The following is a 26158-nucleotide window of genomic DNA, read 5'->3' on the forward strand; positions in this document are numbered from 1 at the left end:
CAGTCCATAATTCAGTTTCAACAGTCTATCATCTGATACTCCAAAGTATAAGGTGGTTTTAAATGTTTGTCCATTATTGTTTCAGATATTGCAAATTTGTTCCAATTTCTAGCTTTCATTAAATTTCCCCTTCTGACATGTAACCTAAAAGCAATATCTACTTTTTAGCCAATAATTTTATTTCCAATCCATGGACTCAGGTAGGTTGGTACAGAAAAAGTGATTTATATTCATTGTATGTGTGATATAACATTGTGCCACCAGATGGCGACGTGCTGGTTTTCCCCCTACCTGTTTTCCCTGTTTAAGTTTACACTATTAAACTGAAATGCTTCTTTGATGTGTCTAGATCCAGCCTAGATCTAACTGATTATTAATTGCACATAATAACTTTCTGCCCAATCCATTTCATCATAATAAATGTACATTGGCTATTCATTTGTTACACTCACTCCATATATGCTTCTGCTACAATGACCTTCTGAGTACTGGATGTGTATTTTATACCAGGAAAATGCAATGCCTTTCTTGGATAATAAACCAGTACAATTATAATTGTCGACAGATGTTCTAGGCACTTATTAAGTTTTATGTATAACACCATTAATGATGCGTTCCGTGCCCTTGCTGTTTTGAGAACTTCTAAATTTAAATTAAAAAGAAAAAAAAATCTAAATTTGGCTTTTAATTTTTAAAGTGGCAAAGAGCAGTAGAAAATTTCCCTCCCATAGTGCTGCATCTAATCCAGGGGTAGGTAACCTAAGGCCCGTGGGCCGGATGCGGCCCAATCGCCTTCTCAGTCCAGCCCGGGAATCAGCCTGTTCTTACATGAGTAGAATGTGTCCTTTTATTTAAAATGCATCTCTGGGTTATTTGTAGGACAAAGGAATTCATTCATTCCCCCCCAAAAAAAGAAATATAGTCCGGCCCACCACATGGTCTGAGGGACGGTGGACCAGCCCACGACTGAAAAAGGTTGCTGACCCCTGATCTAATCAATCTTTTCTTCCCCCACCCACTTTATTTTTATGAGATCCTGGTGGCTGTGCATTCTCTGTGTCTCATGTAAGGGTGCACATAGATTCATATTTAAAAATGAAAAGTGAATGGTATGATGGGTCTGCAATCCCATGAGCAAAACTACCCCCCCATCACATTACATGGGGATTGGATGTTATGTAATCAGCACCTTGGGTTAGAGCTTGATGGTTGTGTTATACACACACACACACACACACACACACATCCATAAAGGCTATAGTGTGCTGGTATGAGGCTACATGTAGGGTGAAGTATCACATGCAATTTAATCATGGAAAGAAATTTTTCAGCAGGTCTTTGCTCTTCATAAAGTGTTCTGAAATTTAAAAGCAAATTCTTCAATGAAATCATCCTAAAGTTATATTTTGAATTTACAGTGAATGAATGAATAATATAGCCATATGAAATTTTAGTCTAACATTCAGATAAGAAAAAACTGTCCTGCATTCACAGGTAAGGCTTATTGTTATTATTATTATTAAGTGCTCCAAAGGATGCTACCTTATACCGATATAAACTATCGGTCCATCTGGCTCATATTGTCTGTGAATAGTTATCCAGCATTTTAGGCAGGAATATTTCCTAGCCGTACCTGGAGATGCTGGGGATTGAACCTGGAACCTTTCACATGCAAACTACATGCTCTACCACACAGCATCATTAATATTAAATCTCTGGCCTCAACAGTTGTTAAGATTTTACAGATAGCATTTTTCTCAGTGAGGCCATCTCCCTTTAAAATACCGTGGAAAATAATCTGAATCGTGCTTGGTAAGCATACAGAACTGATTCAGAATTCATAAGAGTTCAGCATCTTCATGGGATTCACACCTGAGCCCACCTCAGTATGATTTTAGTCTGTGGCCCCAAGCAGCCTGTGAAAACCAAACCTAATGTTCATTCAGTAGACTACTCCTCACTTTAACTATTCCTCCCCACCTCCAAGAACACTTAATGTTTTGAATTTGTATTCTGCATGACATTCCACCTAATGGATTTTGAAATTGTCAACACATGGATAGCATGAATAAGACAAAGGCGACAGACATTCAGCTTCAGCTTCCAAGATATCTGAGAGGCACAGACTGGCAGGAAAAGCAAGCAGTATGTAAGAGAGGCTGATAAAGTTAGAGGAAAGGCAGAGAGGTGATGCTGTAGAACTGGAATATGAAGAGGGGGGGAAGAGGAGGTAGGGAACAGCAGCTTATTCTATCAGCACCAAGGACAGAGACACCAAGCAGCTGGTCTTTGAGATCTTCAGAAAGCCATATGGGAAATGTATGGATATAAATCAGGTCCAAAGTGGAATATTTTTTTCTTGTATTCTTACATAGTTGCAATGTCTCGGGAAGGGCAAAGTTTGAGTCCCCTGGGGCATGTGGCTGCAGAGCCACAGGAATCTAACATGTTCTCTATATCCTTCCAGAGCTGAATCAGACAGACGAGGGTAAGTCATTGTTTTCCTCTTTTGTATTTTAGTTCTGTCTTGTAAGATTTCCTGCTTTTAACCTATGCTCTTTGCAAATCTTTTAAAAAACCTAACAGCCTGAAAGAAAACCCATATGCATAAGAAGAATATACCTGTCAAGGCTATAAACTACCCATGGTTCAAGGAGGGGGATTGTATTCTGTGCATTATCACCTGGAGGACAGGATAGTGAGAGCTTGTTCTTTTTAATGTTTTCTCTTTCATAATCTAATAAAGAGTGATAATTTTAAATGCTCTCCTCCCTCTGTAAGACTTTTTAAAAAGGTGTGTGGAAAGGAGGTTGATGTTTGTCACTTGCTATAACTGGCAAAGTAGCTCTTGACAATCCTGAGATAATTTTGTTTTGTGCCCCTTCAATGCAGCAGTTAGAAAGGCTGTCGGTTTGAAAGTCCTGTATATATTAAAAGTGAGTTTTCTAAGAAGAAAGCCCTACCCCAACAAAGTAAGTCATATTGAAAGAATGGTGCTATTGTTTTAAGATCGGTGCTGTAATTAAAATAATTTGAGGGATTTGAATATCTAGTGTACCAGAATGTTGAAATGAGCAAACACAGACTTGAGGATGCATTTGTATGTGTGCATACACATGTGCATACATGCATGTACACATGTATATGTGCCCACACACATTTTTCAAGCTGTATATATAATCTCACATGACCTAAAACACTGACCTTTGAGAAAATTGTTTTGATTCTGGTATTTCCATCGGAGTTTTGCCCTTGAAATAGATGCACAAACTTCTGTAATTGAAAGGAAGTAAAAGAACGAAAGTCATAAAAATGGAGCTATAAAGGAGAATAGGTGAAGTAGATTGAGAATGACCTATTAAGGGAAAGGAGGGTGGAAACGAAAATAGGGGAGTTTCAGAAAAATACAGATATGATCCCAAATGATTGTCATGATAATGATGAAGGTTAGTAAGCTTTTAATTTGTACCACTAAGTTGTACCATTAAGTTTTTAGTTCTGAAGCTTGCTCTCATTTGGCACAGTTATCCAATAAAAACACATTTGGAATCACTTTGGGTTCTATTGATTGTTTTTGGAACCAGCAAATGGAAATGATACCTGATAACTGGGAATATGATTACAGCCATTGTCACTCAGTAATTACTTTTGATGTCAAGGCTGGTTGCTATAAAGTGCATTGGGCACACGGTTGTTTCAATGAACAGGGCTCACAGCAGAATCTTACGTAGTGTGAATAATTGGGAATTTCATTTGAGGTTTGCACTGTAAGCAGAAACCAGAATAAGCCTTATGTTTTGTTTCAGACTACTATTTTGACAAGCCATTTCAGTCAAAGATCAGGCTACACATGCATATTTAAGCACAGTGAAAGGAAAATTGATTATTGCAATGCCAGGTGTTGACTTCCGTGTCTGAAAATACCCAACACAGTCCAACCACTAAACTGAGTTTTCATATCATGCCTAACAAAACATGGTCAGTGGAGACAGTTAATATATTCAGCTGTCTACACCAAGTGATGAGATTTCAATAGATATATAAAAATGTATGTGAATCAAATCTTAGAAATGTGGAAGTAAAAGCAATATAAAAAGTTATACAGTCCAGTCTCTTGTACTGTGCTGTGTCCTTCAAACTAAAGCCATTATAACAGATCAGGAGATATACAAAAGTGCAGCCTATAATAAGATTGCAGCAAGGAAGAAAACATTAGCAGCAAACTCAGATGACTTAAGATAGTTATGCAACCCCCAATCTCTGAGTGGTGAAATGCTTCAGGGGTCCCAGTGCATAAATTGGGTTTCCTTGGAATTAAGGGCATTTGAGACATTTGAGACATATGATGTTTCTATGACATACAGTTTATCTACACATATATTCATGTGCAGCATGTGATGCAAGGCTTACAGCATCAACACTCCAGCAGATCTTGCTCCCCCATTAAGTATTGAGTAGGGCACCAAAATCATAGCTCTGAATTCTCTTAGAGAGCAAATTAGGCCCCCGTGTCTTTCCAGCTCCAGTTTCTTTTAATTCTCTTTCACACATACACACACACTAATGACACCACCTCTAGCCAGAGGCTGGCAAGGAATGGCATGCCACCTTTAGCTAATTGGTTTCTGTGACAACCCATTGCCCAGTTTTTATTACAAAGCAGATACTGAACAGGTTACTTACTAAGAAAGTGATTTGACTATTTTAGTGATCTGCTTTTCAGCAAAAATCCCATCATAAAATCACAGGCTGAGGCTCAACATTGAGCCTAACTCCAAACTTGTATGCAGTTAAGGAAGCAGTTATTTTTTTCTGAATGTGTTTGAAGCATCTCCAATCCAGCATTCATGATTAAAGAATATTAAATATTTTTTAGAAATGATCCCTGAAGGAATAAGCATGGACCAATGGTACCAAATAGTATGGGAAACAGGCTTAATAGAAAAATTAACCAATAATCTGAAACTAATACGGGGACAAATAGAAGAAAATGCCTTCACCCCGGTATGGCTCCCCTTTATCACATACACAGCCCAACAAGACAATGACAAAAATCCACCAACAGCATACAAATCAATATGGCTAACCTGATCCAAAACACCCACCCACACCACTCACACATGAAAACAAAGACCACCACAGCCAACCACAAATGAACAGCCACATCCTAGGCCAACCCCAACCTCTCTCACCACCAAAGGAACACAAGTGAATAGCAGAGAACCTGCACAAGCAACACTGACACAAAACCCCACATATATTAATTAAAATAGAAGCATCACCACCCCACCCCACCCCCACTCATCTTTCTCCCCTCCACCTCTTTCCTCCTATTCTTCCTAATATCTCAACAAATGAAACAGATTTATTTTTTAAAAAAAAGTTACATGGGGGGAATACGAGCGAGAGAGAGAGAGACATTGCACATACCTTTGTAAATCAAGAAAATCTTTAATAAAAATACATTTTAAAAAAGAAAGAAATGGTCTCTGAAATAAAGCTCCATAAACCTGCACACATCAGCCCACATTTTTCTCTCTCTAAGGAAGGATTTTCCCCAAACCACAAGCATTGCTACCATCATGCTGAGTTGCTTTATCTCTTTAACCTCCCCAAAGAAAATTCCTGCCTTCCTTAAGCTTCATCAAGCAAAAGGCTTGGCTTTGAGGGATGCATTATTCAAGCTCTTCTTCATTGTCCATATGGGCAATCCCTAGCCTAGAATATCTTAAGCCTTCTGCCCAGGGGACATCATATAAAAATAAGCTGTATTTTTATTTATAAATAAATAAATATTTATATACCACTGTGTCATAAAAATATATCACAGCAGGTTACAGTAGTAGAAAAACATAAAACCAAACAATAAAATCACAAAATGTTAAAAGCAAGTTAAAAAGAAAAAGAAATTAAAAGCAAGCATCAGTAGAACATTATGGGGGGTGTACTCTTAACTGCCTGCATAACCCTGGCAGTATAGAAAAGTTTTTCAGCAGGTGTTTAAAAGTTGGCACAGAAGGTGCCCACTGAATTTCCATTGGAAGGGTGTTCCACAGGACCGGGCCTATGACACTAAAGGTTTGATTTCTTATTGTTGTCAAACGTGCCTCACCAGCTGGGACAAAGGATTCTAGTTCAATTATATTCTATGTTGCCAAGAGGAAATATATCAAATTACCTCTAATTATCGGGTGGTGCTGTGGGTAAAAGCCTCAGCGCCTAGGGCTTGCCGATCGAAAGGTCGGCGGTTCGAATCCCCGCGGCGGGGTGCGCTCCCATTGCTCGGTCCCAGCGCCTGCCAACCTAGCAGTTTGAAAGCACCCCTGGGTGCAAGTAGATAAATAGGGACCGCTTACTGGCGGGAAGGTAAACGGCGTTTCCGTGTGCTGCGCTGGCTCGCCAGATGCAGCTTTGTCACGCTGGCCACGTGACCCGGAAGTGTCTCCGGACAGTGCTGGCCCCTGGCCTCTTAAGTGAGATGGGCGCACAACCCCAGAGTCTGTCAAGACTGGCCCGTACGGGCAGGGGTACCTTTACCTTTACTTATCCCCAGAACAGGGACTTAGACAGGCACAAGCAGGTTAAGCTTCCTTCACGCTCTGAAGTCCATGTGTATCATTCATGGCCTGGAGGGATAAATTGTGAGAAAGGGATTCATTGGCTTGTATCTTGAGATTGCCCAGAAAAAGGCCAAATAGCGTTGCCACAGTAGTCTTACTCATACAGTAAAAGCAGAGGCTCAACTTGCTATATCTGAAAAGTATCTGCTTGATAGTGGGTTGACAGTAACATCTTTGCCTGGTGCCTAAAAGGTGATAATGATGGTGCCAGTGGGAGCACTCCACAATCAGGGAGTCACCACTGTGAAGGCCCAACACAAAGAAAGGCACCAGAGGATAGACTCTGGGGCCAGGTAGGTTTGTGCAGAGAGAGGCAGTCCATAAGATACTTGTGTCCTGAGGCAACTAAGGCCATACAGGTCAAAATCAGGAATTTGACTTGAGCCCAGAAATGACTCGGCAGGCAATGCACTCAGGCCAGGATTGATATTATATGATCAGACCACCTACCTCCCATCTACAATCTGGCCTCCGAATTCTGCACCAGCTGCAGTTACCAAACTGCCTTCAAAGGCAGACCCACTTATAATGCATTGCAGTAATCTAATGGAGTTGCAGCTGAATTACATACACACTCAGAAAGTCAGGATTTTGCAATGGCTATGGGTTCTACTGGGACACATGTATTCTGTATTGGGCTCTGTATGGAACCAACTCATGTCCCACACTGTCATGCTAGACATGCCCCAAGGCTTTCATGTACATCACTGATATCATCACTGGTGCAGTAAAGACCAGATACCCTTCTGGATGACCACAAAAAAATAACAAGAATGGCCAAATCTGCACGTTGCATGCTGCACAGTGCAGGTAGGTCCCTGGACTAGTGTTATATAGCCTGATATAACAAGAGACTCAATGTAATGACCCAATTTCAGCCGATGCTCATCATAAAAGTTCTATGGAATTCTGATGCAAAGTTCCAGAGAGGCAGTCTATTTTGTGGAATTGTCTTGAGACTGAGTCACTAAGAATAGCATCAGTACCTCTGGAAAAGTCCTATCAAAGCTAAATGGAGCACAATAGGTTTCAGAGAACCATCAGAGGTTGATTGGGAATGAGAGACTTTGAACACCCTGCAGTGTACCTCCTGCTGTATTCCACTTTGGACTAGGATTGTATCAGGCAAGTTCAATGGTGCAGGAACTGTGCCTCTTTCTCTACTTGGAAACTACTCAGCACTGTGTAGGAATGCTAATAATCAAGTAGATTTTTGTCAGAACTTTAAATTTAAATTCCCTCAAGAAAAAGCAGCAAGTAGTCGATTTTAATTGTAGTTCAGTCCGGAACTAAGTTTGACTTTATGGGACCCAGCCCAGTAAAGGAGACTGGTTTCTCAGCAAATCATTGTTGGGAATGAACAGCTAATGAGGAACCTGTGACAGGTTTTGCTAAAGCAAAGGTGATAACATCACCCATATCAATCTTAATTCCCCCAGATTAATTTTTCAATGTGAATTCCACATGGTTCTTTCAAGAAGATCAGGTTCCTCACATTATACCACTGCATGGTATTGAAAGGTAGTTGTATGAAAAATTGTACAGTTGCCCAGGGCACTGATCTCCAGTAGGCACTGAGCAACCTGCTGGACTCCCTAAGTAAATATCCCATGGCCAGTTATAACATTGCCAGCAACTGTTTGCTCCAGGCCTCAGAGTTTGTAGAAAGGAGCAAAAATGGTTCATCTACTGTGTGCTTTTACCTTCCCCAATTTCTCACATGCTCACTTGGGTATGATGGTGATTGTGCTTCTTTGTGGCTGGTGAATTGGGTGGGTGTTAGAGAAAGGAAGAGTAGGAACTCAAAAAGTAAAATACTTTGGAACCTAGTGAGTACAGAACCATAACTTTCATCTAAAGCACCCCAATGCTTTTCCTGGCACATTAAACAACTATCATTTTCCCCCAGATTGTAGTTCATTGGCATTGAGCAATCTTACAAATGAATGACTTGTAGGGTTTCACTCATAGTCAGTGGCATAATTTGGCCAGTGATATGAAAATATAAACAGATTCTCTGTTCTTGGTGCACCACACCAATGTTCATCCAGTGTCTTTCTTTTTCAGATCTTCCATCCCATGATGACACCCTTCAGCAGAATCACTAGCAATCCCAATTCTACAGTATCAGCCCCATACTGGCAGGATAACTCCACAGAACCTGGATCACCACAGTCTCATGCCTACTACGCCCTCTGGTACTGCATCTTGATCTTGGCCATCGTTTTTGGGAATGTCCTAGTCTGCCTGGCAGTGTTGAGGGAACGTAGCCTGCAAACTACCACCAACTACCTTGTGGTGAGCCTGGCAGTGGCAGACCTGCTTGTGGCCACTTTGGTGATGCCATGGGTAGTATACCTAGAGGTCAGTATACTTTAGGCTGCCAGTCCTATGGCTTTTATTTTCTTTTTTAGTATTTGTGCATGATTAATATACTCTCAAATTTTGTCATCCATTTAGAACTATACAAAACAGTAAACATCCACAGCTATGGTCTATATCAGGGGTCAGCAAAGTTTTTCAGCAGGGGGCCGGTCCACTGTTCCTCAGACCTTGTGGGAGGCCAGACTATTTTTTGGGAGGGGTGGGATATGAACAAATTCCTATGCACCAAAATAACCCAGAGATGCATTTTAAAGAAAAGCACACATTCCACTCATGTATAAAAACACTGATTCCCGGACCATCCGCGGGCCGAATTTAGAAGGCGATTGGGCTGGCCCCGGCCCCCAAGCCTTAGTTTGCCTACCCATGGTCTATATTGTTTCTTCCTCCACCCTTAAATTGTGCGATTATTGTATTATTCTGCAGGTTATCATATAGGCCCAAACTGATCCAACAAAGAGGGCTCTGGGACCTAACTTGATGATACATTGAACTGGTAAATTACCAGAAAAGGTGGACATTCGGTTATGGCTAGGTCACTGTTTCAACCCAAGTATCTTACGTATTTTACAATGACTGCTCCCCGCTTAAAACAGGGGGCGCCCTGTGCGTGGACACGTGCAGCCCCTAGATCTGGAGCGGCTCCAACAGCATAGGCTTGGCTTTGCCTTCCCTCAGGTGGGATACCTGGAGGTCTCCACCTACCTCAGTCAGTTGTCCAATCCCACCTGGGGGAAGCGTTGCCAAGGAGACCAGGCCAGGTAGGGGAGGGATTACCTGCCCACACAATAGAGGGAGGATCTTACCTGGGAATCCATGCAGGAGCTATTTCGGCCCGATGGCGTGCACCTATCGGACCTTGGTAACGAGCGTTGGCTGAGCGACATCAGGCATGGCCTGATTGACTGGTTGGAGGATGGCAAAGGCGTTTTTCAGATGTAGGTAGTCTTGGCGGCGAGACGGCAATCTTTGCAGTCTCGGGTGGCGGTATCAGGCCTTGGGCGGAATCCTTTTGTCCATCTTCCTCTTTGCGGCGGCGATACCAGGGTTCCCCGTTAAAGGGGTTTTCTAAGGGAGGCTTTGACCGTGCACCGAAAGGTCGTCATTGCTCTCCCCTGCGGCGGCGGCGTTATGGGGGCGGCTATCTCTGCTTGAACATATGTTCTCCAGAGCCGGCCCATCCCCCCCACACACACACTGGATAACCCTGATGCTCCCTAGGTCCCCGGCTGGGGACTGGGGAGGGAGAACGCCCAATGCCTGAGCCAAGGTCTACCCACATTTGAAATTTAATAAAGTTGTGGCCAATTTAATCCCATAGCACGTTGTCTCGAGTCGTTATTCCACATGACGGGGGGACCGCACGGGATCTGGGGACTCCGCCTGTCCACGCAAAAACAGCATGAGGAACCTCTTTGTTGCACACATGTGATGGACTCTGAGTGTTCTCTGCTTCTTCTAGTTTTATAACTAAATCATAAAAAAAAAAAAATGTAGCCCAGGTCTTGTGGAAAAAGTGAATAACAGAGAAGTATCAATTGTTAGATTAGTGCTGCTAAGCACAAATATCCATGTGCATTTTCATGTCTATGCATTGTTGGTGTAGAAACATATAATTTTAACAGAGTTGAGTTTACAAAACTGTTTATTAATGAACACTTTCTTTAAATAGATACCAATAGTCCCATCCTGTCCACAGATCTGGAATTATATGATCCAAGAAGGGGACAGAAAATACTAACATAGACACAATCTGAACAGAAGCACCACCTACACTGCAATCTCAGTGCTCACAGACATTCTGTGCAATAAAATAATTCAAATATTTTGTTGCTGCACTGCTTCTTGCTAGCTGATTTTAAGATGGGTTTTTAATTAATTTTAGAAGCTAAGGTGACATAAATAAATAAATAACACACATATGCCACACATACTACAGAGCTGTTGCCCTCCCACAGTGCAGACTTTTCTGCACTTGGAAAAACAGTTCCTCTTACAAATATATGCCTCAACACATCGCTTGCATTTATGGGACTGGGGTGACAGAATTATGCTTTGAATGGCAAAGGCAAGAATACCCAGCTGGAATACTGATGTTCCTTCTTGAAAGGTGTATTTGACATCACTTGTCCACATGCCCTTGATGAAAATGTCTTCAGCTAATTGCCAATAGCTTTTCTCCAGACCATGAATTTTCCAGCCCATTAAGTAGCACATTCTGCCCTAGAATCCAAGAGAATAGCGCCCATGCATTAATGTATGTGGCTGACAACGGATGGAGATTGAGAGTATTTGTCCAGAGAACTCAGGGTCGTAAAACAGTAGTTAAAACAGTGAACCATGCAGTTTTGCCATGTTATCCGCACCTGCAATACTCACGTAATAAATCTGATTTGTTTTAAGAATAATCCTAATTAGCCCATTTTAAGTAGGGGTGAATAATGGTTAAGGATCTCGGATGACAACCATGCTTGGCTGCACCTACAAAAAGGAAGCATTTCACATAGCAATCCGTAGGACGCTTCTGGTGGCAGTCAAGGTGTCAAATGGTCTGCCAGTTCTCCCAGATGAGATAATAATATCGCTGTGGGATTCATCACTTAAAAAATAAAATAAAAACCTATTATGGTTGTAAGAATAACCTTTCTGTAATTTATCTCATGGAATAAATGCCACTCTTTCAAATATGGCATATATAACAAATCTCGTGTTTCAAAGCAAAAAGGAAATTGATTAAGCCAATATTCCTATCAATTACCGTAAGTGTTCAAGGGTCCTAGCTAATTCTATGTATCGGGTAGTTCTGCTGTGAATGACTCAAACCTGGTTAAAGGTAAAGGTAAAGGGACCCCTGACCATTAGGTCCAGTCGTGGCCGACTCTTGGGTTGTGGCGCTCATCTCGCTTTATTGGCCGAGGGAGCCGGCGTACAGCTTCCAAGTCATGTGGCCAGCATGACTAAGCTGCTTCTGGCAAACCAGAGCAGCACACGGAAACGCCGTTTACCTTCCCACAGGAGCGGTACCTATTTATCTACTTGCACTTTGACGGGCTTTCAAACTGCTAGGTGGGCAGGAGCAGGGACCGAGCAACGGGAGCTCACCCCGTCACGGGGATTCGAACCGCCAACCTTCTGATCGGCAAGTCCTAGGCTCTGTGGTTTAACCCACAGCACCACCTGCGTCCCTATAAAACCTGGTTACTGGTATGCATTTTCCTAAATGTGGTATAGGCTAAAAATGAAAAGGGCTGACATACATTTGAATTAGCTGTTTTTTAAAAATATGTTACTTTGTTGAGCTACTAAGACCTAATCACAGCCTTCCTTGCTTTCAACACTACGGATGCCAGGCAGCAATCCACTTTGGATTCTTCACCAACATGTGCCTTTCCCACAGATTTTATCCTTAGTACACCTAATGAGGTTGGTTTCTTATGCAGCTTGAGGAAATATCTATATGACCAACATATCCCAGGATATGTTGGTCATATAGGGCCAACTGGGTGAAACCATAGTATTAAAAATCAGTGCTCAGAAATGTCCCTGCAAATAGTTATGTTTCAACCAACCAGCACAACACCATTTCCATAAGTGCCTACCATACCTCTGACAATGCAGAGCTGAAAACAAACGAAGGCAAACAAATTAAGTGGATTTCCACTTACTAGTGCTGCACAATGATTTGGAGCTTCTATCATCTGGCAATATCACTCTTCACTCAGTAACAGATCAAGCATTTCTCTTTTCCATGATGCACTGACTGATTGCTTTCTGAAGAGATTTAGGTAGAGTGCTCAGTCCATTAAAAGTATCTGTTTTAGGAAGATATAGCTGAATGCCTTGGGATACAATCCTAAACACACTTTCATGGAAGTAAATTCCATTAAAATAATTATATGTAATGAAGGCAAAAATAGCTGAGATAATGAAAAAATAAATTAGGTCTCTAATCTGATTTTCAGCTGTCAGTAATTGTATTGGCTTCAGTGGAATTGCTGAAACCTGCATTGATGTAAATAAGAATGGATTTCTGCCCATTCTTTTAAAATCTGGTGGGTTCCTCCTTTATGCTTGCATTCTTCATTTGTTTATTCATTGCACTGTATCACACACTTCCTTCAAGGAACTCATAATGGCTCTACCCTCTTCTTTTCACCACAACTCTGTGAAGTTTGTTAGACAAGAGAGATAGTGACTGGCCTATAGCTATTCGACAAACTTCATGGCTGAAAGGGATTTAAACCTGGGTCCCCCACTTTAGTCTCACCCTAACCACTGTTGTTGTTGTTGTTTAGTCGTTTAGTCATGTCCGACTCTTCGTGACCCCATGGACCAGAGCACGCCAGGCACTCCTGTCTTCCACTGCCTCCCGCAGTTTGGTCAAACTCATGCTGGTAGCTTCGAGAACACTGTCCAACCATCTTGTCCTCTGTCGTCCCCTTCTCCTTCTGCCCTCCATCTTTCCCAGCATCAGGGCCTTTTCCAGGGAGTCTTCTCTTCTCATGAGGTGGCCAAAGTATTGGAGCCTCAGCTTCAGGATCTGTCCTTCCAGTGAGCACTCAGGGCTGATTTCCTTAAGAATGGATAGGTTTGATTTTCTTGCAGTCCGTGGGACTCTCAAGAGTCTCCTCCAGCACCAGAATTCAAAAGCATCAATTCTTCGGCGATCAGCCTTCTTTATGGTCCAGCTCTCACTTCCATACATCACTACTGGGAAAACCATAGCTTTAACTATACGGGCCTTTGATGGCAAGGTTGCATTTACTGTAATCTGAACAGGCTACCCTGAGACAGAGATGCCTCTATCTACCAGTTACCTGGAAATGCAAGTGGGCAGAATGCTATCACACTTAGGTCCCGCTTGAAGGTCTGCTGTAGGCATTTGCTTGGCAGGATGGTGGGGTCAATGGGCCTTTGATCTGATCTAGCAGGGCTCTTCTCGTGTTCTTAGGCCATTCAGGGAAAATAGATGGACACTGCTCCTCGGTGTTTCAGATGACAGGGGACTAATTCTCAGGAACACCTATATTTATGTTCAACACACTAGTTCTACCTATGTCACTTTATGTTATAAGCAATAAACAGCACAATCCTATAAATGTCTACTCGAAGTAAGTTTCATTGAGTTCAGTGGAGCCGGTTGGTAGGCATCCATCTGTCTCAGGAGACAATGGAGGAATGTGCCTTTTTTTTTTTTTTTTTGAGTGGGGGAATCAAACCGTTAGAGAGTTACAGTGCTTGCTGTGGCTGTAGAGACCAATATGGGAGAGACATCCTTTCTTGCAGCTGGCACAGGTGAAGGCGCCTAGTTGCACCATGGTGTTTCTTTTCTCCACGGTCGTCCCAGTGCTCATTCCTCCTCTGGTCACTATTGCGGACACTGTGGATACTCAGTGGAGCTTACTCCCAGGTTAATGGGTATAAGATTGCAGCCTAAATAGATTTATGCATTAGCTGTGCATTTTGAAGGTGTGTATCTTTTGGTGGCAACAAAATTAGATTATTTACAAAAATTAAAATTAGATTATTTACATTTAAGCTTTTCGGTTAATCCCACCTTGCACACAAATTGGCTGAATTTAAAATACAGCTCTTGCATGACAGATTCTAATGTAGCGCTTTTGAATAAGTGTTCCGAAAGACCAACTTATGCAGTAGATTCAAAATGTTTTATTAGAAATTGGTTTTTTTTTTAAAAAGTTTGGTTTTAATTGCTTTTGATGGCATTTTTTCTTCATTTTAACATGTTTCATTTATTATTCGACTGAATGTTATACATTTAGTGTCCTAGAAGTAGAGGTGTGCACACAAGAGACTAAATTGTAGTATTGGCCTATCAAATGATGTTTGGATGCAAAAAAAGAGAGAGAGTCTGGACTTTTGTTGTATATATATCAAAACAGGAAATTTCAGACCTTTTATGTGCATCTGCAACAAATCTCTCTCTGCCTAATAACAGCCTTGTGCCTCTCTGTTGGAAAGTGTGGATGAAACAGAACAATAATGAATAATGATGAGTAAATCAAACCTAGGGCTATAGAATTATGAAGGGCAGCTGAACAGATGCTGCCTGTTTCAGCCACTCATTAGCATTTAGTGTTTTTATTACTATTGAAAGATCAGTAATAGGCAGAGTGATCTCTCATTTTGGCACTTCCACAGACCTTAAAGCAAGCACAACTCCCATGGCTTTTACTAGCATTTTGTAGTTTAAATTGCCTTTAATTAGGTCTTTTCTCGGCTCAGGAACACTCTTTCGGTCTGAGTGCTAGATGCTGAATGGCTTCTCATGCACAATACTGAGGTAAATATCACCATGATCTAGAGAAGCCTTTTCAGTGGTATCCTCTCTCACAGCTTCCAACTTCACAGGGCAGATAGTGTATTTAAGAGGCAAGAGAAGGCCAGCACCCTGCTAGCCTTATTCAAAAGATTTATATCCTGCCTTTCAGGACAGGTGTCCGCACATAAATATAGCCTTATTTCACATAAAATCATTTATGTGAGTCTACCATTGCACCCCTTTAAAATGAGCAGCAAAAATGTCAGTACGACACAGCAATTAATGAAAAAAGTGGATTGAAATAAAAGCATCTGAGAAAGGGACCATCCATATTTCATGGTGGGTTAGTGGGAAATTAAGAGTGGCCTTCCTTTGTGAAGTTTCTCTGCTGTGAGACACCCCCTAGCAAAAGGTTTGGAAGGAAGGAAGGAAATCAGCAACCCATGAAATCACAAGTTTATGAAGCTTTGTTATTGTTGTTTAGTCGTTTAGTCATGTCCGACTCTTCATGACCCCATGGACTAGAGCACGCCAGGCACTCCTGTCTTCCACTGCCTCCCGCAGTTTGGTCAAACTCATGCTGGTAGCTTCGAGAACACTGTCCAACCATCTCGTCCTTTGTCATCCCCTTCTCCTTGTGCCCTTGGGGCACAAAGAGAGTGGGAAGAATTTACAGAGCCCACCTTGATAGAGTGCATAGTCATATACACAGCATAAGGAGAACGCAAGGAAGTGATCTCTAAGTAGACTATGGTTTTATGACAACACCTTTGGTGTAAAACAATTATTTGACTTGAGGCCTACCAGAATCTATCATGGCTGCTTGACTAGGCCTGGCTTGTTGAAGGGGAGTGTGGATGCTAAATAAAACCTGTTGGAACTTATGCAGAAACACATGAAGTCAATTTCTAAATATTATGCAGTACATGGCCAGCAAGAACAAGCAGAGGTATTTTCCCTTGCTCCCTCATACAGCCCACAGCAGACCAGAGAACAACTGTGGTTTGGCGGTTTCATACAGGATTGATAATTTCATATATTTAATATGGGTTTGCTTGCTTTTTTGAGGTATGTTTACTCTGTCATGCCGCAGGGCCGCTAACAATAAAACAAATTAAAATGCAATAAAAAATAAAAAATACTAAGAAACTGTGGCAGTGGCCCAAAGGGCCACAATAAATGTGATAATGTGTACCCCTGTAAATCCTTGAGTGCGCTTCTGTTAGAGAAGTTATGGTAGCCTGTTACTTTATGAAACTGATAATTTTGCAAGTTGCCCCCCCCCCCAAATTGGGGCAGAAATACAGCTAATATGTGAATCACAAAGATACAGCTCAAAGCTAGAACATAAGTTGCTACATGGAGCAAATGGCTACACATAACACAAGTTCCCAACATGCACACTAACAAAATGTAACAGAACACAGTGGGAATCAGAACCTAATCAGCAGACACCTGAAGGTAGCTCTGTTTAGGGAAGTTTTTAATGTGTGATATTTTAATGTATTTTTAATCTTTGTTGGAAGCCGGCCCAGAGTGGCTGGGGGGACCCAACCAGATGGGCGGGGTACAAATAATAAATTATTATTATTAATTATTATTAAATTGCCAGTGCTTATTGTGCATGTGTTTTAAACATGAAATGAGGTAATGATGTATATGATTGGTGAAAATTGAAATCTTTGTTTGAAATTTTATAAATACCGCTGCCTGAACCAGCGGGCAGGGTTGCAATTTTGCGGAACAATCCGACTGTAACCTATTGCTTTGCAATAAACAACGTTGGACTCCTCACGTTTCTGAGTTTTATTGGCGTAAACTCAGGAGATAAGCTATTTTCTGGCTTACAACAAAACAATAAAACAGCAAATGAGAAACCACAATAAAAATGAAAAGACAAACAACTCAAAAATAATAGCAGATCAGGCAATTAAAAGGAGAGAGATATCATAAAAAGCCATTAAGCCTGGGAGAACAGCATGGCCTTTATCCATTGTCTAAAAGTTGGTGAAGAAGGCACCAGACTTTTTATTCTATTTTTAAAAAACCTATTGATATCCCACTTTTTTCAAGATCTCAAGGTGGAAACAAAAATTCAACAAAATAGCCAATGCAAAATGAACCATAAATTACACATGAAAACAATTCACAATGCTTGCTTGAGCAGTCATACTTTTAACGAAAGGTTACCAACATAGGAGCCAGCCAAATATCACGGAGCAGGGAATTTAAAAGCCAGCAAGCAACCATAGATAGGAAGGCCTCGCCTCATATTTCCATGGGGGATAAAGTTCCAATGGTGGGACACTGAGGAAAGCCTCCATGGCTAATTAATTCTCAGGCAGCCTGTGCAAAAATAAATAAATAAATAAATACTGGCCTAATAAGTTCTCTGGTTCCAAATATATCCAGGGACCGAGTTCCACTGTTTGGGTGCCACTGCTGAAGAGGCCTTCTTTTCAGTATCCTTTCAGAGCCCAGGAGGTGGGGGACAATAACAACAAAAGCCTCCAGAACAGATCTTAATTGGTGGGCAGGTTCATGAGGGAAAAGATGGTCCTTTCGATACCCAGGTCATGGTAATTTAAAGACCAATACCAGAACTTGAATTGTGCCCCAAAACAAACTGACAACCTGTGAAGTTTTAGGGGGTTTTTGGATTAGCATTACATGCTCTCTGTAGTTGGCCCCATGTAATTAATCTAGCTGCTGTATTTTGCACCAGTTTCAGTTCTTGAACATTTTTGAGATGCAGTTCCACATGCAATGTATTACAGTAACGTAGACTGGGTAAATAGACCATGAATAATTGAACGAACACAGCTGCTGAATCAGCTAAATTTTACCTCTCCGTGCACTGCAGCCTCAATGAAAATAGGTTTTCTGCCCCTACTATTAAGTAAGGGAGGGAGCTGGGGCAGGCGGGGAGACTGGCAAAGTTCCTAATGGCACATTTAGTGTCATGTCTAGTTTAACCCTGGGTGTTGATTTCCCCGGACCTGCAAGGATGAACTTGAATGATTCATTTTGCTTCAGTTCTTTTGTGATGGAATTAAAAAAATATATATCCTGGTGAACCTAGTTAACATATCCCCACATCCTTTCCCCACTTTCTAGATTTGTGTCTAGAGCAGCATTTAATTCTCAAAGGCAGGGCTAACTGCAAGAAGATATATGGGTTGAAATCCTAGGAGCCACACAGCTTTCCTCGATGAACAAGTCCATATAAAACAATTCTACAATTCTAATGGGAAGGAGCAACTGCAGTGTGTTAGTATTCAGTACAATGCAATAGTGACATTTTGTGGTTGATATTTAGGTGATGGGAGGAGTCTGGAATTTCAGCCGTGTTTGCTGTGACATATTTGTTACTATGGACGTGATGATGTGCACGGCCAGCATTTTAAATCTCTGTGCTATCAGCATTGACAGGTAAGAACAAAAGAGCACAACAGTAAACTGTGGTAGAAATGGGAGATTCTCAGGTGGACTAAGGCGGGGAAGTGGGTTGAATTTAATGTTAGGGATTTATGTAGAAAAACAATTGTGCCACATATGTGCGTGCCACGTAACACGTCAGAGAATTGTGCCACATATGATAGTGTTATGTATGTGTCAGACATTAGATTCCCAAACTATTTCTTTGTTAGCAAAGTAAACTCGGGGAATCATTTGAGTAACCATAAAGTTAAGCAGATGTGATAGCAAACTATGGCCTGGTTCATACATCATGGTAAGCCATGGCATATCAGGACCGTGCAAACATGCTAGATGAATCCCAGAGTTCCCTCCTCCTTAAGCATAATCTGTACCTAAGGTTAGTCCTATGGTTACATTTTACGGCTAAGGAGAAGAGACATTAACCACAATCCCCAGCTTGGTAAAGGTAAAGGGACCCCTGACCATTAGGTCCAGTCGTGGTCGACTCTGGGTTTGCAGTGCTCATCTCGCTTTATTGGCCAAGGGAGCTGATGTACAGCTTCCGGGTCATGTGGCCAGCATGACTAAGCCGCTTCTGGTGAACCAGAGCAGCGCACGGAAACACCGTTTACCTTCCCACAGGAGCGGTACCTATTTATCTACTTGCACTTTGACGGGCTTTCAAACTGCTAGGTTGGCAGGAGCAGGGACCGAGTAATGGGAGCTCACCCCGTCGCGGGGATTCGAACTGCTGACCTTCTGATCGGCAAGTCCTAGGCTCTGTGGTTTAACCCATAGCACCACCCACATCCCTCCCCAGCTTGGACAACACCCTAAAAACCTTGACTTATCTGTCATGTCATGCTGTGCTAAAAAGACAGGGGGCAGATAGCAAAGTGGGTGCAGGCTCATCTCTGGGAGCTAACAATTTCATGCAGTCCTGTTAACACATAGCTTGGCTTAACATAATGTGTGAATGAGGCCTATACATATGTTACATGCACACACATACAATAGCGCCTCAACCTTTTTTACACTCACTTAAATGGAGTGGGGAGGGGAACAAAAGATTTCTGCACTGGCCATTTTTATTCCACCCAGTCATGCATCTGAAACCCAGTGACAGCACCAGAAAAAGGGATGGGGCACAGAAGAAGCAAAGTATATTTCAGGGGCAGGGGGCAATTGCATTCCATATGTTAAGATCTCTGAAAGAAAAATAACAGTATATGTTAATGACAGTTCAGCAGTGTGAGGAGTGAGCTTCTTTGATGGGGGTGAACTTGCCCCCCCCCCCGTGCTACCCATGCTGAAACCACACAAAGGAGGAAAACAGATTGTGATTTTGAGCAGGCAAATGGGAAAAGATTAACAATCCCTTTTCTAGACATTGTACCTTCACTCAAAATCACGGCCTCCAGCTGCTGCTTTTCATTAACAAAAAAGTCAGGGATTCATTACACATGGCCACATCCTCTGACATGCACACACACACACACACACACACACACACACACACGTGTGCAGAAAGCATTGCTTGTAGAAATCTCTTGTCATCATTGGCTATGTCTTTGATTCGCTACCTCTTCTTACCATTAACAGATACTGACTTACCTGACTCTTTTTTCCAATCTCTTTTCCACACTGCTTGCCTTTTTTCATCTCTGGCTATTACTACTGAATTGTTTTTCACTTTTCTCATTTTCCATTTTGCATCATTGTATTTATTCTGTTTTCCCTTCTCTTCTTTTACTTTCTTCCACTCTGAATTCAACTTTGTCTTCTCTTCCTCCCTTTCTGAATTCCCTTCCCTTCCCTTTACATTTCTTGTACAACATCTTCATTACCCTTGCTTTGGAGTTGGTTCACTTTGCAGATACACTGCAGTGGTTATGCCTGTTCATTATCAGTACAGCACAGGGCCCAGCTCTTGCCGAAGAGTGTCCATTATGATAGCAGTGGTCTGGTTGTTGGCATTTGCCGTTTCCTGCCCTCTTCTCTTTGGCTTCAACACCACAGGTAAATACAGTAACAATACCTTGAAGCACAGGCTTTGTACACAAACATGGGGCCTCCTATGGCTTATGGCTTTAAGAACTCAGCTTCCCCTTTTTCCAAGAACAAGCTGGAAAAGACTTCTGTCAACTGTGGAAGATATTAAAATGGCTACTGGAAAATGTTCAGCCTCCAAACTACATTTTTTAGATCTTACTAGTTTGTAGAAACAAAAACATATTGTATTTGTTCTAAGAACCATACCTTTATTGTGCACACACAAAAAAATGTAGCATGAAAGTTACTCTACCTTCTCTTTTCTATGTGTCTTTTCGCTCAGGTGATCCAAATATTTGTTCCATATCCAATCCCAACTTTGTTATCTACTCCTCTGTGGTGTCATTTTATCTTCCGTTTTTGGTGACCCTGCTGCTCTACATCCGGATTTATATGGTGCTGAGGCAGAGGCAAAGGAAGCGAATCCTCTCCAGACAAAGCAGCCACAGCAGTAAAACCTGCTACAAACAACAGGTATGACTCACAAACAAAAAGGCTTTATTTAGAAAGGGCCTTAACTGTCATATTCTATATAGTATGCCTGTAGAGTTCTACTGGAGCCCAGAAGGGATGAAATAGAAACAGCCCTATCGACTTGCAACAGGCCTATGTAGGCCTCATTTGTACACCTCCTGTGCCTCTTCCTCATATGGAGTCTGCTCAGCTCCCATAAACTACTGCAGCTGTTGTTTCCTTGCAGCTGTTGTTAAGACTACAGCTCCCACCTGGAGGTACCACATGGGCTGCTTTAGGCCTTCTGCAATGCATTCACTCTGCCTAACCTCATGTCCTACTTGTGGGCTTTCCATAGGCCTCTGGCAGGATACTAGTAGACCTTTAGTCAGACCCAGAATCACTTTTTTCATGTTCTAAGAATGGAAAGGCTTTCTTAATTTCTTCCTCTCTGGCTATTTGTTTTAGTCAGACTCACCCCTCAGTTGGAACTGATGCTTTTCCCCACCCCACCCTGCTCAGTGGGCAATAAGACATGGGCATCTCTGCTCAGAACTTTGCAGGGTTTTGAATATGCAAAGCCGATTTGAGCATAGCTTTAGCAGAGGGGCAGCTGAAAGTGTTTACCAATCATGAGCAATGATGGATCTGTTAGTCTTCATATCAGCTATTTCCAGCTCTACTGGAATGATTCACTTATGTGGTAACAAGCACTAGTGAAATAAATTACTTGCCTTTGAACTGCTAATTTTATTAATTACTTTGGGAACAAGTATTTTATTTACTAGTTTCAGGTATCATAAGGTATCAAATATCTCTGTTGGGAACACAGAATGTGATCAGGACTGCTGCAGCAATTGCAACCTCAGGCAATAAAAGCTACAAGAGATGATGGATCCACCTTAGTGGTTAGTTTTTGTTTTGAATAAAGTTTCTAACCGCTAATTTCAGTGGAAACACACATTATTTAAAGCACGGGTATTTTAAATATCAGATATACTGCCCCTACCCTAAGGACGAAATTACATATACAATTTGCAACACTCTATGGGTTAAGTTAAATATTAGTTTTATACTAACTAGCAGTCAAATAGTGTGATAATAGAGGGTTTAGAGTGTTGAACTAGAACTGAGGAAATTCAGATTTAAAATCCCACTCAGCCATGAAGCTCATTGGACAAACTTGGGCCAGTCACAATTTCTTGTATGTAACCTCATCAGGTTGTTATGAGGCTAAAATTGGGAAGGGGGAAGCCAAGTCTGCTGCTTTGAGCTCTTTTGAGGAAAAAGCAATACATAAATAAGGTTTTGTTTGTTATGCTATCTATTTTTGTGTTTTTATATTTTTATATTGTAAACCGCCCTGTGATCTTTGGACTACACTTTGGTGTGTGTGTGTGTGAGAGAGAGATTTATAACAGGTCAGTGGAACCCTACAAATTTTGCATACCAAAGGTCCCAGGATCAATCCCAGATAAGGCTGGGGAAAATTTCTGCCTGAAACCCTAAAGAGATGTTTCTAGTCAGTGTCAACAATATTATGCTAAAATGACCAGTGTTCTGGCTTGGTCTAAGGCAGCTCCCCATCTTTCTAAGTGGTTCCTGATTCTTGTTGGCCTATTGTTTTTCAGCAACATACAGAAAGGAAAGCTTTGCACCAGAAGCTTCCCAGCGCACTCTTGTGTTGTTTGCAGCTAAAGAGTTCAGGCCAAAGGCTGCCTGCTGAAAAGAAGCCCCTGACGCCCACAGAACTGCAGCAATATTGCAGTTTCTGCCACGAAGTTTCCATCTCCAGTACAGGGGATAGAGAGGTTGTTGATCTAAAGGTGAGAACAAAAGTCAAGGAACAAAGTTTAGAAGTACGCAAACTCAACAATGGCAAAACAGCAACCTCTTTGAAGCTTCCATCTCAGCAGCATCGGACAATACAGCTCAGAGAGAGGAAAGCCACACAAATGCTAGCTATTGTTCTTGGTAAGTATTTTTGCTCCTTTTTAAGAACAGGCTGGGCAAGAATGAGGACCCAACTGAATATTACATGGCAGACATATATAACAGGTTTGAGGTTTTGTTTTGTGTTTTAACAAAAGCAGCTGCAGCTGTGGTTGGAGGAACCACAGAGAGGAAGAGTGCTTTTAAATTTTATTTTAAAATTACACTTTAAAAGCTTGTTGTCTGCAGTTCCAATGTATGGTAAATCTACATTTTGCATTAAAATATTTCTCTTCTACTTTCTTTCCTCCTTTATCATTATTTCCACGTGGCTAAATAGCCAAGAGACTCTCAAAGATGTTTCTTTAGTTATGTGTGAGAATAATGGAAATAATGGAAAGAACTATGAATTGGCTCTCAGGTGGGCAGATTGAACATGCTTTGTGTCCAGAGTTAAGCCCTTCTGAGCCAAAGTGATGATGACATCTCATTTTCTTTCTCATTCTAGGGACTTTCATAGTCTGCTGGCTGCCATTCTTTTTGACACACATACTGAATACTCATTGCAAAGCTTGCCACATCTCCCCAGAGTTGTACAGTGCTACCACATGGCTTGGGTATGTCAACAGTGCCCTCAACCCTGTCATCTACACCACCTTCAACAATGAGTTCCGTAAAGCTTTCCTCAAGATCCTGAATTGTTGAAAACTCGGAGAGCAACACAGCATTACATACTATGTGGGTGCTGCAGATAAACACACCTGAGTGGATTTTCTCAACCAACAGTGAGGAAAAAACAACATGGGACCCACTTTTGCATCGGTTTTTCTTTAGCAGCTACTATGAGAAATACTTTTCACAATAGCAGAATCCATCTGTTTTGTGTGCAGAAAGCAATGAAATTGCTTTAAAGTTTTGCGTCCATGAGAAGCACACATTATGAGACTGTCTGAATAGTTCCAGGATGCAGCATTATTGTGTCTGCCTGTAGGACACTTTGAAAGGAAAAAACTGTATGACTCCTTCTGCCATAGATACCTCCAAGTAGCATATATCTATGAACAGTTCTGAAGAGATTCCTATTAGGAGAGGTCAGGAGCAGGAACATCTGATGTGTTTGCACTCAGTGTTTGAAGTATAGCACAGTCATTAGCTGCACATAGCGAACTGTGACTTACAAAGCAAATGTGAGTTCACACAGTTCAAAAAGTTGTGATCTGTGCAGTACTATTTATCTAAACCTATCACACTGGCCAGTATAACACATGCAAGGATTCCTTGGAGTTAACTGGTTTCACACTCCGAAATAACAGCTTAAAATGTAAGTAATTATATTTCAGTACTATAAATAAATGAAATATATATAGTAGATAATGCCAGACACAGTAAAAAGAACAGCTTTACCAACACACAACAAATAAAACAAATCTTCTAGATTTACGCTAATACATTAAAACGTCATTGTATATTCTTCGACTCTTTCCAACATTCACTTTACTTAGAAATAAGTCCAAGTTTTTCAGTGGTACTTCCAAGGATTAACATGTTTAATCGGAAGTATGTTTCACTGTGTTTGATAAGTCATGTAAACGTGAATACGATTGCAGCCTCAAGATTTAAGGCTCTGGACAAATATCACAACACATTGTTTCCTTGTCTGAAAGGTGGCATATAAATATTTTAAAACACAGTATAAGTCTTAAAGATAGTTTTCATACAAAAGATTCAAAAATACAATATCAACAACTAACGAAGCTTCTAAAAACCTCTTCCAATAACATTAACACAACATTCATAAAACATCCAGTTCATGATGCGAAACAAGAATTCCTCAAGACCACCAATTAGCAGAAACAGATGGAAAAGAGATTTCCCAGTCAAAGAAGGCGCTATCCTATGTAAGCGTTTCAGAAAGACTAGAGCATGGCCGCATTCCGGATATTTGCTAGCCCATATGCTAGTGTTATATAGTTCCAATTGAAATAGAGTTTCCCAGTTACTGTGACTTTCATTATATTGGTAGTAGTTTTCAGGTTGAAAACAGGTATGCTACATGTTTAGAGTTGTAGAGACAAAGTGGTTTCAGGGAAACTGGCAAAGTATTCACCTTTTCAACAAAAGCTATTCTGTTGTATGAAAACCTAGAAAGGGGGATTTATCCCACAAACGCAAAATGTATGTGTTTTCATTAGAGGGTTCTGGAAGTGCTCAGTGGATCTGCAGCAAAATTCAAAAAAAGTTTATGGCATTTGAGAAGCACAGATCTGATTTAATTTAACCAAAGTATCACATGGATCTTGGAATGCCAATTCTAAGCTCTTAAAATTCTTCTTAGTTCTTAGCTGCCTAGCCCAAGACTGACCTGGTTCTTTGTGACATCAGAGTAGCTAAGCCAATTGCATCCTGAGTGGCCATAACATCTTCACTTGAAAGACAAGCAGCAGAACAGCTCAAGAAATCGGAGCTGTCTTGACAGCCTATCAAACAATAACATCAAAAGATGCAGGGCAGGTGAGAAGATCAGTCCAAGTCCAAGAAGGGCATGGAGAAGAATGTAAAAACACCTCATTCACTGTTGGGGCTTTTGCTAGCGGGTGTGGACTTGGTCAACAGCTGCACATTGTACACCAGCAATGCTTTTTACATTCACCAAGGCTCTGATCCTGGATTGCAGTCCATGTTTTTGAACTTTAATAATGCTTTCTATCCAGACAGCAAATTAAATTCACAGGAGGCAGCAGATACCCCTTAACCACTTTTAATAAATAGATACAGAACCAAGCTTAAAGTTAATACTGTATATTTTCCAACCTGTCTCCTGTTATATTTGATTTCATTCTTATAACAGTTGGATATATTGCCACACATTTAGCCAATCTCTGAGTGCTAAGAGATTCCATGGGTTCCAGCCCCTGGTTCATGTTTCCTTTTTGGAATGAGGCATAGCGGACTATGGTGTCTCTATGACCCTCTGCTTGCTGCTCATGAGGAAGCTGGCCTTATATTTTAACCA

General features: G+C 41.3%; 1 protein-coding gene across 1 annotated transcript; it reads left to right on the top strand.

Moving 5' to 3' along the window:
• Window positions 1-2382: 2382 nt before the first annotated feature.
• Window positions 2383-24025, top strand: DRD3 (dopamine receptor D3). The gene is made up of 7 exons (XM_053386098.1): window positions 2383-2488; window positions 8688-8984; window positions 18608-18720; window positions 20585-20727; window positions 21044-21234; window positions 22845-23187; window positions 23654-24025. The coding sequence occupies exons 2-7, from the start codon at window positions 8700-8702 to the stop codon at window positions 23848-23850; spliced, it is 1272 nt and encodes a 423-aa protein (XP_053242073.1). The 5' UTR covers window positions 2383-2488; window positions 8688-8699; the 3' UTR covers window positions 23851-24025.
• The last annotated feature ends 2133 nt before the right edge of the window (window positions 24026-26158 follow it).

The sequence above is a fragment of the Podarcis raffonei genome, chromosome 4 (genome assembly GCF_027172205.1).
Source record: "Podarcis raffonei isolate rPodRaf1 chromosome 4, rPodRaf1.pri, whole genome shotgun sequence".
NCBI lineage: Eukaryota > Metazoa > Chordata > Lepidosauria > Squamata > Lacertidae > Podarcis > Podarcis raffonei.